Source organism: Crocodylus siamensis, chromosome 1 (assembly GCF_052110815.1).
Source record: "Crocodylus siamensis isolate JL-2025a chromosome 1, ASM5211081v1, whole genome shotgun sequence".
Lineage (NCBI taxonomy): Eukaryota > Metazoa > Chordata > Crocodylia > Crocodylidae > Crocodylus > Crocodylus siamensis.
In genome coordinates this window covers 254,769,792-254,787,902 of record NC_143395.1, presented here as the reverse complement: position 1 = coordinate 254,787,902, position 18,111 = coordinate 254,769,792, and the positions used below count along the sequence as shown (strand labels likewise).

The window sequence follows — 18,111 nt, the reverse complement described above, 5'->3', positions numbered from 1 at the left end:
CTACCTTTAACTGATGTACAAAAACATTTTTAACATCTAGTATTTATAAAAATAAGTGTTTAGATAAAAGTAACTACTAATAGGTGCAATATTCTCAAAAGGTTTTCGCACAAAATCAACCATTCCAATTTCTTATGCATTGCCTTCTCTCCATTACCTACCTCCAGGGTCCTCTAAGTCACCACACACTTAAAAAACACAAATATATTTAAAAACAAAAATAAAAATACAATGGATACAGAAATAAGTATTTAAATACTAAAATGCCACACGTGTGATTTTGGAACTGCATAGTTACTATACTTGAAAATTTATTAGTTTCAATATTACAGAAGAAAAGCTGGAATGCCTATGTTCTGCAGTATCTAGGTGGAACCAGATCTATTACAGACAAATCTAAAGCATCATGTATGTTTTTAAAATATTGAAATGCCACCTACTTTTATATATTAAAACTGACTTGTTTAAAAGTTTCAAAAAAATATACTTTAAACAACAGTCAACACAATTTCTTTACGTTTTTAAGGAAACAGAAGTTCTCCTGCTTCCAGTTCATGATTAGGAGAAGTATGTTGAGTGGGTCAAGAAGGGACATTAACATCTTCAGGAACGATCATCTCTCTCTCTTCTATGTATACTCTAGTTTGCTGCCTGCTCAAGTTTCAGTCTAGCTGTTACTGAAAGCACCTCTTGCAGAGTTTAGAGAAAAGCATACACCATCAGTAAAGCAGAGAAACTGGTTAACTATCAAATTGTGAAACAAAACTGAAAGAGAGACCTGGAAAAAGGAGAAAGGAGGAGAATTATTTCCGGTGCCTGCCCCCCATCTTCTCCACTTAATGTAGTAATTTTTTTTAATTACTTGCAAATAGGGCCGTGCAAATAGATGATTTCCAGTTGGGTGGCCAAACAAAAAAAATGTTGAATTGTCACAGAAGGATTCAGCTTTTCATCTTGTCAAGGAGGTAGGGGGTGGCCTGTCTGGATGAAAGCAGGGATCTGACCTCTGTGGTGTGCCAACCCACCAGATTATACAGTCATTCTCACTGTCTTCTCTTTCTGAACAAATCGCACAGTCTACTTCACTAATTGGAATCACATCAACAGATGAGATCAAACAACCCACCCCAGAATACCAGTTTAGAGTACTCTCCTAGGTGATCTGGGTTGGCATCTCCTCAGGCAGAGGAGGGAACCTAACCCAGGTCACTACCACCCCAGAGAAGTGCTCTAACTACCATGCTTTTTGGAAAAATGGCAACAGCTACAACACCCAGCTTATCCTACCAGAAAGGCAACCTGAGAAAATTATGCCCGTTTCTTTCCTTCTCTTAAGTCCCAAACCATCACTTTGCAAGTTAAAATATGCTTTCAGGTATAGTTATACAGCCTCACTGAAGATTAGTAGGGCTGCTAACATTACTGAAGTCATAATTTGACCTTTATAAGCTTTTTAGTTACATTCTAAAAAGGGAGGGGGAAGAAAGAGTTGGGGAAGAGGAAGACTGACAAGGAGGGAAACTTACTATCTTCTTTTTCCTCCAAAGCCTGTATTTAAAAAGTTTTAGCTACATTCTTAAGCATATACTGTTGTGTATTATGGTAATTCTGCCTTCCTTTGGTCTCAAAGGCTGCTCTACTGAAAAAAAACAAAAGCCTTCTTTTGCAGGCTGCAGTCTCTATCTGGTGGCCAGACGACAACATTGCAGTCCCATGAAAACTGAACGCTGAAACACAACTATCAAAACATTTAAAAGTACCAGGTAAGTATTTTTACTTCAATGACACTTGTCAGTAAACAATACTGTTCCATCTTCATTATCCTAATTTAGGTTATAGGGAGCTGTCATACTCGCAGCAGGTGGTGCCACTAAGGAATTTAAATCACAAGTAAAGGGATTACATTTTCAACTCCTCATAAACCGACATCAACTAGCATACAAATCTACTGTTGAGAATCAATATATAGTAATCACTTAGAATAGGATAGAATTAAATAAATAGGTAGCAAATCAAAGAGTTCCAACTATGTAAAATAAATTGATCTGTTTTCATTTCAGAATTGATTCAGAACAACTTGAAAGATTGTATGGTCTAATTCTACAGTTGATGACATTTTAGTCTTATTGGGTTTGATAAAAGATGGAATAGATAAGCATTCAACTGTCAAAAACCCCTCAGCACATGAGGCCTTGTACTCTACTGGTTCAGAAAATGACAACTATGCTTTGTTACAGAATATTTATGACTTGTATTTATGATATTTACCCTACAAAATGTATGATCTAACAGAAAGAGAGATTTTGATGCTTTACGAGATGTGCAATTTATTATTAAGGAATTGTAAAGATTCTGGCTACATATGGCATTGTTTTGACTTGACTAAGAGTGTACAATGAAAGGATTTTATATTTTTATCGCTTTAACTAAAAAATCTATTATTTTAAAAGACTTATTGAATAGATTTACAGATTTCAACAGCTAAAGGGACAACTGGTTCTTCTGAGCTCATTATCTGCAGATCTCATGCTATTAAAGCACACACATTGACCTCTAAATCAAGTCTAGTAATTTATCTTTGGTTATAGCAAATATTCCAGAAAGATATCCAATCCTGATATAAGGACATCAAAATATCAGCTACCAGCCTGTTACACATTATTTAGATAAATTTAAAAGCCTAATTTAGTAGCAGGTGTTTTTTATCCTTGTCTAGCAGTTTGTAAACCAGTTCTTCACTGATGGCACATTAAGGCTATGTCTGCTCAATGGGGGCAACTGCCACTAACTGCATGGCTAGTGCTATAGTAGCAAGTGTGGACACAGCTCTGCTTTCAGGAAAAAGGTGTTTTTTCTTGCTGTCCTCACATCAGCTTCCTCTGACTCTCCAAAGTTCTCTGACAGAGCTGAGTCCATAGCAGAGGTTTGGCAAACAGTTACACCGGCTATGTGGTGTGATTTTCCCATGCCCCTAGCTGATACGGCTCTGCCAAGAGAAATCTTTAAGACAGACATGAGCTAAGTTATCTTCTGATACTATTTATGTACTGCAGGACCTTTTCCTATTTCTACTAATGTAGTAAAAGTGTGATGTATAGAACTGTACAAGAACACTATCTGTGAAACAAACCTGAATCATCTTCAGGTCAACACTTTCTGTTCTTTATACATGAATCTTTAAGGGGCTTTTTAAATTATTATTTTAGATTTACAATAATCCCAATTTTAACTTCTGTACTTACTACTACATATTGGGTTAATAAATTTTTCCCTACTCTTCCAAACTTGAATGTTTGGAAACATTCACAAAGTTCTCCTTTGTGATCCATTTAAGAAAATACAGACTTTTACACAATACTTGAGATCAATACAGTTAATACTTTAAATCGGTACTCACACTAAAAGTGTAAAACATTTTAGAAAGCCATATCAGAAAGTAGCAAGTGAAAAACATGGTCGAGTTTAAGTGAAATTTCTGGTCCTTTTCTCACTCGGGACAGGGACTGGTGAAGGCGTCAAGACAATCTTCTAAAAAAAGGGAAGTATGGACTATTACAAAAAGTGCCACTACATCATTTGGCTTTCTGATTGAAGCACTGGCTGTAAGGATGATCAGTATAATTGTGAGGAAGATGGACACTCCATATCATAACAAAGAGAGAAAACTAATGGCCCTCAATCTGACCTCTTGGTTTTGGGACTGCTGAACATCAATTCTATCATGTTATGTGGAAGTCACACCTCAGCCTGCCTCCTAGACAAATCCAGCTCATTGTTTTTATTTTATCAACTTCTTATGATACATACATTTCTGAAAAAAGTTTTGGGCAATGTGACTACCCTATTAAAAAGATGACTAACACTAGCAGGTAATACAGGATTACCTGTTTAATCTATTTGGGAAATGTTTGAAACAATAACAATTTCCAATTTTTATCTGACATCATTAGAAGGATCAACCTTGTCTCAGAATGGTCTTGCTAGATGGAGAGGAAGCTTAGAGATTTTTAAAGGAATTACCTAAGAAGTCTGGTGACCCAGAGAGGGGACTGTCTTATACTACCCAGCCAGATGTAGAACAAATGATGACCTGCCTGAGGTGTGCATTTCTCTCAGAGCTCTCACTACATGACAATGGGCAAATTTATAAATTTTTAATTGTTTGCTTGTAGCATCGTAAGCCTAAATGAAAACCAGAGTCAGCTTCTTGGATCTAAGAAGTTTCTAATTTGCTGGGTAATATAAGACAGTGTAATATCACAACATTTGAAACAAAGATTTCCCCAATTCATCCCACTGTTTCTGGCAGTATATAAGAATGTATCAGTAAAGTATTTGTGTGCTTTATAGGGAGATATTTTAAATACATATTTTCCTAATAATCTGAGAATCCAAAAAACTGCAGTTTCTTTCCTGAGCTTTATTTTAAACAAAACTAGAGTTAGATAAAATCCTTAGTTTACAGTCTACCAAATTCATGATAAACTTTCTCCCCCCGCTAAAATTAAGAAGAATTGGGTTCATTCAAAAGATGAAATATTTGAGTGTTGAGGAAAGGCTCTCTCAGCAGCAGAAAAACCTGCCAGCTAAAGCAGTGAATTTGAACAGTAGCTACTGGTGCAGTGCAGTGCTGTAATCTGGCCAGCAGATGGAGGACGGAGTCTGTAAAACTAAGCATGCTGTCCAATGGTTTCAAGCAAGCCAAGTATCTCAAGACTCTCACACTGTTTACAAATACAGCTAATGAATAAACAAAGCAAAGAAACTTTCACAGAAGTGAAGGGCTCCAAAAAAGTATTACTGAACATGTAACAGAACTATGAAAGCACAGAGACCCTGTCCCCAGGGCATGCGATCCTCTACAAGGACTGATAGTACCAAAAACAACCAGGGTCTGATACCAACCACTATTACAGTGTGTGGAAATCAAGAGCAATATGTGCTCAGATCCCTAGTTTACCAGTAGTGATGTGTGAACCTACTGAAGGGTCAGAATGCCTATTCTCCAGGAAATTATGGATGCTTACAGGTGTTTATAAAAATAAATAAAAAGGCACTTTACTTCAAACTTGATGAGCTCCTGCACTGAGCCTAACATACGCCCAAAAGAAGCATTGCATTAGCTGGACCTGGCTCGCCCAACATCTGAATAGATCAAGCAGTTTAGTGGGGCTTTTTTGGCACTTTTATCTAATAACCGACTGAATCAGCTATTAGATAAAAGTGCCAAAAAGCCCTGTTGAAGCACCCGATCTATACAGACACTGCGGAGCTGGGTCAAACTAACATACTGCCTCTTCCAGTAAAGCATGTATTTTTGGATTTTTTATAAACATCTGTAAGCCTATGTTCCCAGTACCTGCTGCTGTAGGACACAGACAGGCTTGGTAAAGTTTGTGGTTATTTATTTTAATTTTACCATAGTGCCTATGAGCCAGAAAGCCCATAGGGAATTTACAAACACAAGACCAAAAGAGATCTTTGATACAAAGAGCTTACAAACCAAGAAGAAGGTAAGAGACAACAGATGGCCATAAAAACAGACAGGGAAGTACAAGAAACAACAAGGTAAAATTGGTCACCATGACTGCAAAGGAATTCAATCTACCAGACACCTATTAGTCATCAAGTTCTATTTTTAAGCATCATAGAAAAGGAGAATTTTGAGAAGTGTTTTGGAGGACAGCAAGTTAGCTTTACAGACAAGCTTTTAAAAAAAAGTTAGTATAAAACAAAAGAAACTGGCATCCTTAGCCAATTAGATTTTAATCTTGGTAGTAAATGAGAGATGATAGGCAGTGGGAAGATATACCATGAAAGGATCCAGGGGGTTAAAGACAAGTAGATGGTTTCAAATGATAGACAAAAGGGTGCCAACAGAGACACAGAATGTTGGTATCTTGCTGAAGCGATGGCATAGGAAATAATCTTTGCAACAGCATTTATAACAGATGCAGAAAAAGCAAAAATATATTTGTCAGGGCCAGGGAGAAAGCAGTTGTAATAAAGGCAAAATGAGACCACAGATGGGAGTTTAAGCTGTGCACATGAATAAGAAAGGCCATTACCTTAGATATGTTACACAGAAAACATCTGTAAGATTAGCTCAGTCTAAATAAAGGTCCAAGTGGAAGACAGCATCCAGGTTATGGTCCCACATGACAACCAAAATTATGGTGGTGTTCAGAGTGAGCAAAAAAGAAAGTACTGCAAAGGGCTTTGAGTGAGTAAAGAGATTAACTGCTTTGTTTTATCTAAACTGAGCTTGAGCTGACAGCTAAACATCCATGAGGGGATAAAGAGAGAGGCTCAGATTTTTGTTTTGACAGAAGGAAATCATCAGCTTAAGATGTTAAATTTTTGTTTGCAGATTAGATAAACCAGAGATAAAAATGCAAAAGGAGAAGGGAAGGGGACCAAGGACAGTGCCTTGTGGAATCTCCAATAAAAAGTTGGAGAAGGATGGAGATGATTCCAAGGAAGTCTGAAGCAGTGATTAGAGAGAAAGGGGGAGAATCAGAAGAGAGCTGTGGAATTCAACAGTACACTACTGAAGCAAAATGAACTCTTCTGCCTTCATTTGGGTGCAACTGGCTCCACCTCTCTTCTCTGTGGCCTATTCCCACCAAGCGACACCAACTTTTTCAAAACTTAATGAGTTGGCACCTTTAATGGAGTTAATTATCAGAGACAACTCAGAGAGCTACTTCTCAGATTTCTGATATCCAGAAAAAAACCCCACTTTTAGCCACCTTGATTGCTGACAAAGTTGATAGTACAACCTGAACTTCTTTAGTGGATCTTGCTTCTTGACTTCAAAGTGGGAATGACTGTCACACTCTTACAGATGTGGGTACAGCAGGACCATCCAAGCAAGCAACCATGGATTACAGCACTTTTAGATAATTCATGGAGAGCACTATCCACAGGGCTGGCAAGTGGCAGTACAGCTTCAGACATGAACTCTGAATTACACTGTTGTCAACTTAATATAAAGCTAGGTTCTTACACAGACCAGCTGTTGACATGAAGACAGGAAGGAATTCTTCCTTTAGTCAATGATTCCACCTTGAGTTTACAGATCAGAGTCTACTCTGGTACTCCATCTTGACTCATAAAATTCATCCCAATTGCTGTACATACCTAGTGCCTGTATTGGACCAGCCTGAGATCTGCAAATGCCCTGATATTGTGTAACAAAGAAATCACTGATTGCATGCTAATTTGGGACATGGATCCAAAGCCATAAGGAGCATAGCAGCACTCTCAAACTGACAGACTGATCTTGTAATTTTATTCTGCATCTTCTTAGGAATCCAAAATTAAGGATGCTTTCATCAGATGTAGTATTTGGTACAGGTCACCACTACTGGGAAACTGAGCCAGATCAATGAAGCCCTCTGTTCCCACTGGTCTGAGGAAACCAGAATTGCTGGTATATTCTACAGATTCTGCAGGTCATCTGAAGTCTTGTACATGCTGCTGCTTTCTGGTAATAGAATAAGATGACCAAATGAAAAATCTGATGAAATAGGAGTCTTCTTAAAAACCTAAGGCTACTGTGTGCAACAACATGGTATAGGCTATCCACTGAGCAAGAAGCAATATACTTTCAGGTCGACTCCTAGGGCTCCAAACATTCTTCTGTGGGTATGAAAAAAATTGGACTTTGCCAGGACTCTTTTTAGGGATAAAGGCAATATTTTCCCTGGTGCATAGGGGTAGATTTATAGAGGCAAAAGCTCAAGACAAATATTAATGTATTGCAGGAAGCCTACATTTCATTTGTGGAAAAAAGAGATCTTTAAGCTTCTGGAACAATCTGCCAAACAGGACTGACTCTTCAACAAGGTTGGCCATGATCATTTATCTAATCAGCTCATAACTGACTCACTCTACAGGAATCTCTCTTTGCTGCCATAGAGACCATCTGGGTTTTCAAGGAAGTTGTATGCTGTATGTCATATCTATCATAAAAAGCACAGTAGATCCCAAAAGGGTTGCATTTGACATCTATCCTTCTCTTAACATTAGAGAACATAAAAAAGCACCAAATCCAATCAAATGCTGACTTTTAAATGTTTTCCCCTACAGTGCTCCTTGTAGAGGTAGGTTGTGAACTCCACACACCTTTAAACACAGAAGTGATCTTCCTCATTCTTTTTCCAAAGGGAAAGCATATCCTCTGACAGTTAGGATCACCCACTATGTCACTCTAGAGAGGCCTGCATTCACTTATGGATTCCTCTGAAAGATCTCAGCAACCCTTTTTTTTTTTTTTTTCATTCGCACCTTATCCTAAGTCTGAGGATCATATATTTCTTGGGGACTGATCCTGAGCATCCTCAGTCTCTTCCCATTTGCAGTTTGTTCCCTCTTCACTTACTTTTAAAGTAAATTATATGTAAGTAAAGACTCTCACAGCTGTAGTGCAGCGCATCCAAGATGATAGGGACAAAGGAGAAGCGACACTGTTCCCTTCTCTTCAGTTGGACCACTTCTTTAGCCTATATGGTGCTTTTCAGCTCTGCCTTAAAAAGTCAATTCTTAGACATATATGCACAGAGTAGCTGCTGGACCAAGTTTCTAAAGAAAGTAATCTGCTTTCCTGTGAGATAAAAGGAGAATTTGAGGAAGGCTATTCAGGGAAAAGTGGGGAAATGTTAGCATTCTAAAGGTAGCAAAGGGAGGCAGACTGATTCTGTCAGCCATAGGGCAACCACCTTTACTCTTCATGTTCCTGCAGTATACCCATATCACCTATTCAAGATGGGAACCACCATGTGCAAAAAATGCCCAGTACTGATGGGGCAGAGGACCACTGGTAAAAGTTCTGGTGATAGCCCACATTTGTTCTAGCATTTTAAATTAGGATATTTGCACCAAAAAATTCTACAACTACTTTACAATCCAAAATTACTAACAAAATTCCCCAACAATCTCTCCTTAAACAAAAATAATGTAAAGCAATCAAATTTTAACTTAAATTTACATGTAGCAAGACTCTCCTCAGACTCATCCTTGATAGACAAAGATTCCTATCCCATTACTTTTAACTGCATTTCTGTGACTAAAATGGTCAAAACAGAATTCTTCCTTTCAAAGTTTGCTCTTTATGAGTTCTCAGAATACAGCAAGCTTTCTGAATTAAAAAACCCCCCCCACCAACAATAAATTTTGATCAGATAAAGATCAGATCACTTATCAGATGTTAATCTTGCTGATCACTGTTTCTACTCGTCAAAAATGCCTCATGGGTTATGCATCCAAAATTTTTAAGGAAAAAGCATGCAATTCAAAAATATAAAGCGTCTTTCTTGATAATACAAACCTGATTGGTTAGAGGTTGTTGAATCTGGTCAGCATATGATAAGGCAGAAACTTGTTGGTCATTTATGTTCTGCTGCCGACGATCACTGTACTGCTGATGTGAATGGGACATCTGTCCAGCCATCTGAAGGCCAGCAGCATGGAATGAAAATGACGGTGCAAGCCGAACAGATGAAGGTTTGCATGCTGAAGTCTCTCCTCCTAGGAAAACAATATAACATTTTAATATAGCATTCATGCCCGTGATATTTGCATCAGTTGACCTCCGTTCTCTTAGCCTACAAAGTAAACAACACTGGATAAATTAATAGTTTGCACATATATAGCAGCCTTTAGAGTTCAAAAAAGTAAAGAAAGCATTATTATTCCCCACTTGCAATGGGGAATAATATGGAAAGGTGCAGCACAAAGGTATATTGAAGGCACATAACCAACTTAAAAATAATTTGTTTGAAAAACTGTTTACCTCCTACTGTTACAGCTAACATTGAAATCTGTTGTAATTAAACAAAGACTGAAGGAAAACAGAGTTTTCTGGTCTTTTACTTTATTTTATGCATTGAAAAGATCCTTCTGGAAAGTTTGCTTAATTTTCAGTTTTGCCTGATCCCATGAGGTTTCATACAGCTGCAAGGGACAAAGCATATTTTAAAAATTAGGGGAAATGTTGCAGTCACAGTAAAATCTGGGAGATAGAGACAAGTATAATTATGCCTGGGAAAAAATGTTTCAAATGGTTATCTGATAAAAATACAGCACTGGGTCAATCAAAGCTATTCACAAATTTGTGTACAGATTTTGCTGGAAATTTTTTTTCCAAAAGGTCTGGTACTTTGTTTCAACATGTTAGAACAGAATGTTTAAAATTTATTCTTTGAAATTATTTTAATTTCAATTTTTTATTATATTTACCTAAAACACGGAGGGGAAAAATTATCAAAAATATTTAAGATTTTTTTCTGAAAAAAACTGGAGAAAACATTTTCAAGTGAACCTGAGCCCCCTCCCCTGATGTCAGTTTGGCCAGCAAATCAAAATATTAATTACTTTCACAGCTCCAGAGAGTGGTGTAGTAAACTAAAAAAATTAGATTAAACTAGACAAGAGCTGATGGTTCCTTGCTTGCCAGAGGTCACACGTTATGACAAGATGAGCAGGAAAGAACTTTGCTTTCCAGACTCTCAGTTCATATTTACACCAGAAATAAAAAATCTGCTGGTTTTACAGCTGATTTATTTAAAGTGGCATGAACACCAGTAAGCACCCCAACAGCTCTGTAACATGATATTCAGTATGTTTAAGTAGAGTTAATCTCGTCTTGGGATAGCACAATAGGCTAGAACATGGGTCAGCAACCTACAGCCCAGCCCACGAAGCCTTGGCTTCAATGGCATTTGGTTGGGGGGCAGCTCTGCCTGTGCCACACTGGAGTCAGGTAGCCTGGGCCTTGACCGAGGATAGAGAGCTCACCCTGTGCCAGACCAGTCAGGCACCAGGGGTTTTGGCAGAGGGAAGCTCTGCCCATCCTGAGCTGCAGTTGGATCACAGGGAAAAAAGTGGAGGAGGAGGCCAGGTCCTAGTGCCCACTCAAGTAGGCCACTCTGCCTCTTTCCCTCAATACCCCACCCACATCAAAGCATTGTCCACCCCGTATTAGAATGCTAAATAATCTCTCAACATCCCATCTATACTTATTTTTTACGCTTCTGTAAAAGAGCACTAGAGAGTTCTAATGATTTTACAACCAAGTTCAAAGCAGGTTTAATGGATATGTTGGTTAGCAAAATGGGGTCCAGTTGTGGAAATGCTAATTCTACTGGCTGTCCTGTAATGTTGAACTCACTGGAAATACTTAAAGGAAAAAAAGAAATTATCTGGATATTTTTCTTCTAAAATTCCCTAACAAATAAGTCTTCAATTGTGAACACTAAACCACAAAAGATGACATTTATTTAAACAGGATGATACTGAAAGCCTGTCCTAAAATAAAGTCTCTCATACTGTATATTATTATGGCTACACTTGCACAATGTAACATTTTAAAAACTGTAACTATGTCAAGAAAGATACCTAAAGGGTATATTTTTTAATTTTGCTGATACACAACACCTTGGAAAAACATAAGAATTTTAAGTTGCCAAAACACTTAGACAATTACATTTCTTAGAGACTATTTTATATGTGGTGTTAATTCAGAGCCTGTGTACACACTGTGGCAAAAAAGTGAATATACTCTACAATGACAAGATTTCGATTCTTGAAAACCATTTGTTTATTCAATCCTCACTAAATTATTTCTACAAATTTCTACAATATAACTTTAGCTTCCTCCAAACCATAAACTAGCTGCTAATCAAGCAGCAGACTGCCCATAATCATATCCAGTTTAGTACTACCACTAGGTCAGCATCAGTAGGAAAGAAGATGAAAACATGGTTCCCCATTCCTTATTTCTAAGGAGACTTGTGGGGTGCTGAAGCCATTTCTGGGATCTGGTGTGCCATCACTTGTGTCAGGGATATCAAACTCACCACACCCCTCATGCCAGATCTGGACTGCAGGGGTCCCTGAAGGCCAGATCCAGACCTGGCAGCAGTAGGGTGAGTGGCACTGTGTTGGCACAGCCTTCGCATGCCACCCAACCAGTGACAGCCATGGCAAACATGGCCCTGTAGCCCTGAATTTCGCACCAGGCTGCACTGCCAAATTCTCTGGCCTCCTACAAGCTCCATGGGCATGAGGGAGCTCCCAGGAACTCCATGTGCTGCATGTTTAATTTATGAGAGCTCTAGTATCTGTGCTGATGTCATCTATGGTAGCGTACAGTGAAGAGTGAAAAGACCTCTTTCCCATAACTCCCATCCTCCTAGACTCTTAATATATGGCTCATAATTGACAATATAGAAGTATAATGTGTTGGTACTTGCTTTAAAAAAATGGAATTTTTACTACTATTTCCAACCATGTAGTCGCTCGGAGGCTCCTATTCTTGTGATGCTGGCCAGGACACTTAAATCAAACACCTTGTCCAGTGCCAGAAAAAGTACGCGAGAAAAAGGGAGACCTTACATTCAGCATTAGCAGCTCACCTTGGAGAGCCTCAGCTGCTCTACTTTTCTGAAGTCCACATTTCTAACTCCCACCATTGACTGCAAGCCTAACTAACTTCAACTTACTGACCCACATTGCCCATTCTACCATACAGTACAAGAAGTAAATCACTCTAACTCAATTAACTCCCCCTCGGGGGAGAAAACTGGACTACAAAAGGCAACTGCAGGGCAAGAGACAAAAAAAAAATAGGTGGTTTGCTCCAACAACATGGTAAACTCTGTGGACCAAATACTGAGCCTGGTAAGATCTTGACAAAAACGTCAAACTCCACAGTCATGAAATCACAGAATCCACACAGCTCTAACTGAGCTAAATGAAGGAGTTTATTAGTTAACACCTTTTAAGTCTTAAGAGTTGTCTCAGGGATTCTTGCAGAAGTCATTTCATCGTGTGCAAACTGTTCAGAACATTAATGCTATCTCTGAAACCAGGATCAAAACAAAAAGTTTAGATTCAGGAGCACAATTTGGTAGGAAAGAGTGTATTCAAAGACAAATACCATAGCTGCAGAATTCTGGAATACTTGGGACCCTAGGTAAACTACTCAATGACATTATAATCATATACAGGGCATAAGTTTAGGAATACATAAAAATTAGGAAAAAAGATTTTTCATGAGAATTTTTCTATACTCAGTCACTGTTAGTACATATTAGTGCCCTAAGAATATTACAATTCTTATTTAAATGATGTATGTTACAGAAATCCCAATGAAAATTACCACAATCTTTTCCTTTAATAATTAAAAAAGTGTTAAAAATAAGCATGAAATAATCAAACTTTTGTCCCTATTTGTATTGAGACAGCAACTTGGAGTATCAGTGACAGAACAGGACTCTCTCATAATACAGCCAGTATTATAGTATTGTATAATAGCAGCCCGTATAATAGTAGGTAATATAGCCAGTTAGTCTTAACTCAATCCTGGGGAAGCTTTTTGAGAGAATTATCCTGGCACATGTCCACGAGGGGCCAGCAGGGGAGATTATGCTTAGGGGCAACCAACATGGGTTCATTACAGGCAGGTCCTGTGAGACCAACCTGGTGGCCTTCTATGACCAGGTCACAAAATCCTTAGATGCAGGGGTAGCAGTGGATGTAGTATTTCTGGACTTTAGGAAGGCCTTTGACACTGTCTCTCACCCCATTCTCATTAAAAAACTAGGGGACTGTGGCATCAACACCTACACAGTCAAATGGGTCACTAACTGGCTGGAGGGCCGCACCCAGAGAGTGGTGGTGGACGGGTCCTATTTGACCTGGAGGGATGCAAGTAGTAGGGTCCTCCAGGGCTTGGTCCTGGGGCCTGCACTGTTCAACATCTTCATCAGCAACTTGGACGAGGGGGTAAAAAGCACCCTGTTCAAATGTGCAGACTACACTAAGATGTGGGGGGAAGTGGGCACACTAGAAGGGAGAAATAGGCTGCAATCAGATCTAGACAGCTTACAGGGGTGGGCAGATGGGAACAGGATGGTTTTCAACACTGACAAGTGCAAAGTGCTGCACCTGGGGAGGAAGAACCAGGAGCATACCTACAGGCTGGGGAACTCCCCTCTTGTCAGTGCAGAGGCAGAAAAGGATCTTGGAGTCATCATTGATGCCAAGATGAACATGGGCCAGCACTGTGGGGATGCAGTCAGGAAGGCCAACCGTACCTTGTCATGCAATCACAGATGCATCTCAAGCAGGTTCAAGGTGGTGATCCTCCCCCTCTATGTGACACTGGTCAGGCCACAGCTGGAGCACTGCATCCAGTTCTGGGTGCCGCACTTCAGGAGGGATGTGGACAACATGGAGAGGGTCCAGAGGAGGGCCACCTGCATGATCAAGGGCAGCAGGGCAGGCCCTACAAGGAGAGGTTACAGTTCCTGAACCTGTTCAGCCTCCACAAGAGAAGGCTGAGGGGAAATCTCATGGCTGTTTACAAACTAGTCAGAGGGGACCAACAGGCACTGGGGGAGTCCCCATTCCCCCGACCACTACCAGGAGTGACCAGGAATAATGGTCACAAGCTGGCAGAGGGTAGATTCGGATTAGACATCAGGAGGCGCTACTTCACTGTCAAGGCCGCTAGTTTCTGGAACCAACTTCCAAGAGAAGTGGTGCTGGCTCCTACCTTGAGGGTTTTTAAGAGGGGCTAGATGAACACTTTGCTGGGGTCATTTGACCCCAGTACTCTTTCCTGCCATGGCAGGTGGTCGGACTTGATGATCTGCTCAGGTCCCTTCTGACCCTACCAACTATGAAACAAACACAGACCAAAAAAAGCCCTGCCCCCAAAATTGACTTGATGTTGCATAGAAAGTTATATTAACTAGAAGTGCACTGATATATTGATCCATATCGCAACGGCACCAATAAAAGGAAAATTGACATTATCAGTAGACTTTTTTGTCCAGTGTAGCATTTGTTTGCGGGGCAAGGGCAGGCTGCCTGCTGCGGGCTCAGGGCCAGGGCTTGTATCAGCCTCCTCACAGTGCGGGGTCTGGGCTGGGGTTGTGCTCAGGCTGCATATTGTTAATCAGATCAGTATCGGCTGATATGGCTGGTTAATAATTAGCCATCCGTATTGGTCAAAAGAATCTTTATTGATGCACCCCTAATATTAACTAATCTTGCTACTTTTTGTTTTACCTACATGTTTTTTAAAACTATTTTGTAATATATAACCCAATATAGGTACTAGCAACCCCTGAGGTGGAGACTAGGTCCCATGATATTTTCAAAAATACAGTGAAAACACTTTCAGAAATATCTCAGACATAAACCTGTAAAATGAATGAATGAATGAAACCTGTGCTGCATCTATTTGTTCCCAGCTTGAAAGACAGCCTTGGCACAAAATGATCCCTAGAACATCAGCAGCAAATTCTGTTCTCTTGTGTTTATATGTTTTTACAATTATGGATATTACAATTTAATAGCTCTCCAGAGGTGTTAATGGATCAATTTATTGATTTTAAAAAGTAAGAAAAGGTTTTATACAGGCAGTCCTTGATGTATGACTGACTTACGACAAACAGCATTTACAACATTTCACACCGTTTCAAGGTTCCCATGCCAGTTTCACCTTTACAACGGTTGACACAGCTGTGCCTAGCTAGTAAATTTATTTACTAGCAAATTTACTAATTTATTTACAGGGCAGGGGGACATGGTCCCCACCCAGGCAGTATACAGCCCTCTGGGGACAGGATGTAATGTCAGCCCCTGGACCAGCACCTAGGGGAAGCCTAGAGCTCCCCCTGGTGGCAGCAGGGGCCCATTGAAGGGCCCTAGGAAGCAGGAGCAGTTTGCTGCCATTAGCAGCAAATCTGTTGCCGCTTCCCTGCATGTGTAGACACCTACCCGGGAACATTTACTTGCAAGAGGTTTATTCACGAGTAAACTGATCCCAGATCAAATGCATGGGTAGATGTGCACAAAGAAAGGCTGCAGTGCTATAATGCTAAGCAGCAGCCTAGTATTGTAGAAATGGGTGTGCAAGATGCCGCCAAGATGCCTGAATAAAAAAAAAACCTCAGTGACTCTTTATAAGTCAGTCTAATTGAGACTTTCTTCTAGAAACCAAAATTTCTAGAACAAAATGCTCAGAGCCTCTATAATGGTTTATAGCTGTCAGCCAGCCAGCATCCAAGCGTCCACATGTAACGATTCTGGTTCTGTGTTCAGAATCATACTGCTGATGGGCAGAACAGACAAAATAATCATAGGCTGCAAGTAGAGATCCATCAGACCTTAATACCAGAACAACTGGTGGTCCAGGCCAAGGCTATCAGTATAATCAATCTAACATCTTTCCTTAGTTTCCTCAGAGCCCTAAGTATAAGACCAACAGAAAGACATATCAGTCTCTGTGTCCAACTAGAGGAAAACGCTTAGTTTGTGGCAAACTGAATGATTAACAGACACGTGAACTTGAAACAAGTTCTGCAACACTAGGGTGTTGCCTGGCCATTTGTGGTTGTCAGGTAAGTGGTAAGAAGGTCAAGGGGAAGCTAGCTGGGCTGGCAGCTGAGCTTGGGGAAAGTCTCCCCAAGACTGGCTCCCATCACCACTGGCTCTAAATTGCACCCCCTTCCCCCGCCCCCCAGCAGGCAGGGGACAATGCCACTTCAGTAGCTAAGCAGAGGGAGCAGCAAGTCAAAGCCTCTGCCTGCTTCTTACACCAGTAACTCTGGTGTGAAAAGCAAGAAGAAAGCAATTAATGGCTGTTCCTCTCTTTCCCCCTCCTCTCCCCCCAGTCTGGGATGGCCTGAGATCCCCCCCATGTCACTTCCAGACCAGAGTGATCCCAGTCTCTGGAAGGTGGAGAAATCTTTCCCCCTAGCTCCACTCTTCCTCATTCCCAGAAGGAGTTAAGCTAGAGGAAAGTGTACAGCTGTTCAGTCTCCTGAGATAAATTTGCCCAGGAGCAATTTCTACCTGGTTGTTGTCAGGTTATTTTTATCCTGGAGTGACCATTTTTGTTCCAGGAGAAAAAGCCTGCATGCTTTTGATTTCAACCAGAAGTACAGCCATTCTCTCAGTAGAAACTTAATGTCTGTGCAAGGCAAAGCTTGCTTCTACCAGTAGAGCTTCATCCAATCCAGTGGTTCTGCCAACATATCTAAAAGCTACAGGCTATCTTTTGACACCTTTAGCTAATGCGGCTAAGCTAAAAGAAGCTTGTAATATATAAACTATGCCTGAAAATTGTGCACTGAGATGGTCTGCTAGTTAGCTCAGAATTCATGGAAGATGAAGGAGCAGAGCTGTGACAAAACACTTAAACCCCAATAAAGAACAACCTCCTGACAGCACAGAGAGAGTCTAACAAAGAATAATATGGGACTGTTTAATGGATCTAAAAAACAAAGGAAGAAATGCTTTTGTATGTTTAGCATGCAACTCCAAGTTCAGAGGTTTATGTTCAGACAAGACTGCTGAAGATATAACCCCTTACTATCCAACAGAGCTAAACAAAAATTAATGTATGCACACACACTCTTATGTAACACCCTCACAATAACAATATAGGAGATCTGCAGAGATAAATGTGAATAGGCTTTCCGGGTACTGAAGAAAAAGTTATGTGAACATCCAAGACTTGAGAGCCCAAACTGTTCAGCTAAATTTGTAATGCAAGTCAAATGTGTCTGGGGCTGACCTGTGAGCAGTTTTTGCAAGAAAAAGCTCAGGTACAACACCTGGTGACATGTATGAGCAAGAAGCTGTTTCCACGAGAAACTGAATATTCCATATCAAAAACGAATTTATGGTCATAAAGTGGCCAGCTGAAGGCTATTAATACACTACTTGCATGGACTCATTGTCCAAAAAGGTCTAAGACAGAAAACAAAGATTCAAAATTCTAAGATAACCAGCTGATCCCTCGTACTTTCACCACCATGACTTTACTATTCAACACAAACCAGGGTGTTAAAAAACAAACAAACAAAAACCCTATTGATGGATTATTTTTGTTTTATCCCAATGACATATACTGAAGGAACAGTGAGAAGCAAAATGTGATAGAATGAACTGCCCCATGGGGGAAAACCTAAGCAAGTCTTCCACCTAGTCTTCTAGTGTTAGGAAAGGACTGAAGCCCAAATATGCCAAACCAAGGTCATTCTGGGCTGGGACACTGATAAGAGTACCAAGAGGAGAACCATTCCAAAG

The 18,111-nt window shown here is 40.0% G+C and overlaps 1 protein-coding gene across 5 annotated transcripts in view; it reads right to left on the bottom strand.

Moving 5' to 3' along the window:
• DYRK1A (dual specificity tyrosine phosphorylation regulated kinase 1A) overlaps positions 1-18,111 on the bottom strand; it is a 131,047-nt gene that overhangs the window by 21,645 nt on the left and 91,291 nt on the right. For all 5 annotated transcript variants that reach the window (XM_090060702.1, XM_090060691.1, XM_090060681.1 and 2 more), the window contains one exon: positions 9,332-9,531. In XM_090060702.1, coding sequence (XP_089916828.1) covers positions 9,332-9,531 — 200 coding nt within the window. The remainder of the gene's footprint in view (positions 1-9,331; positions 9,532-18,111) is intronic.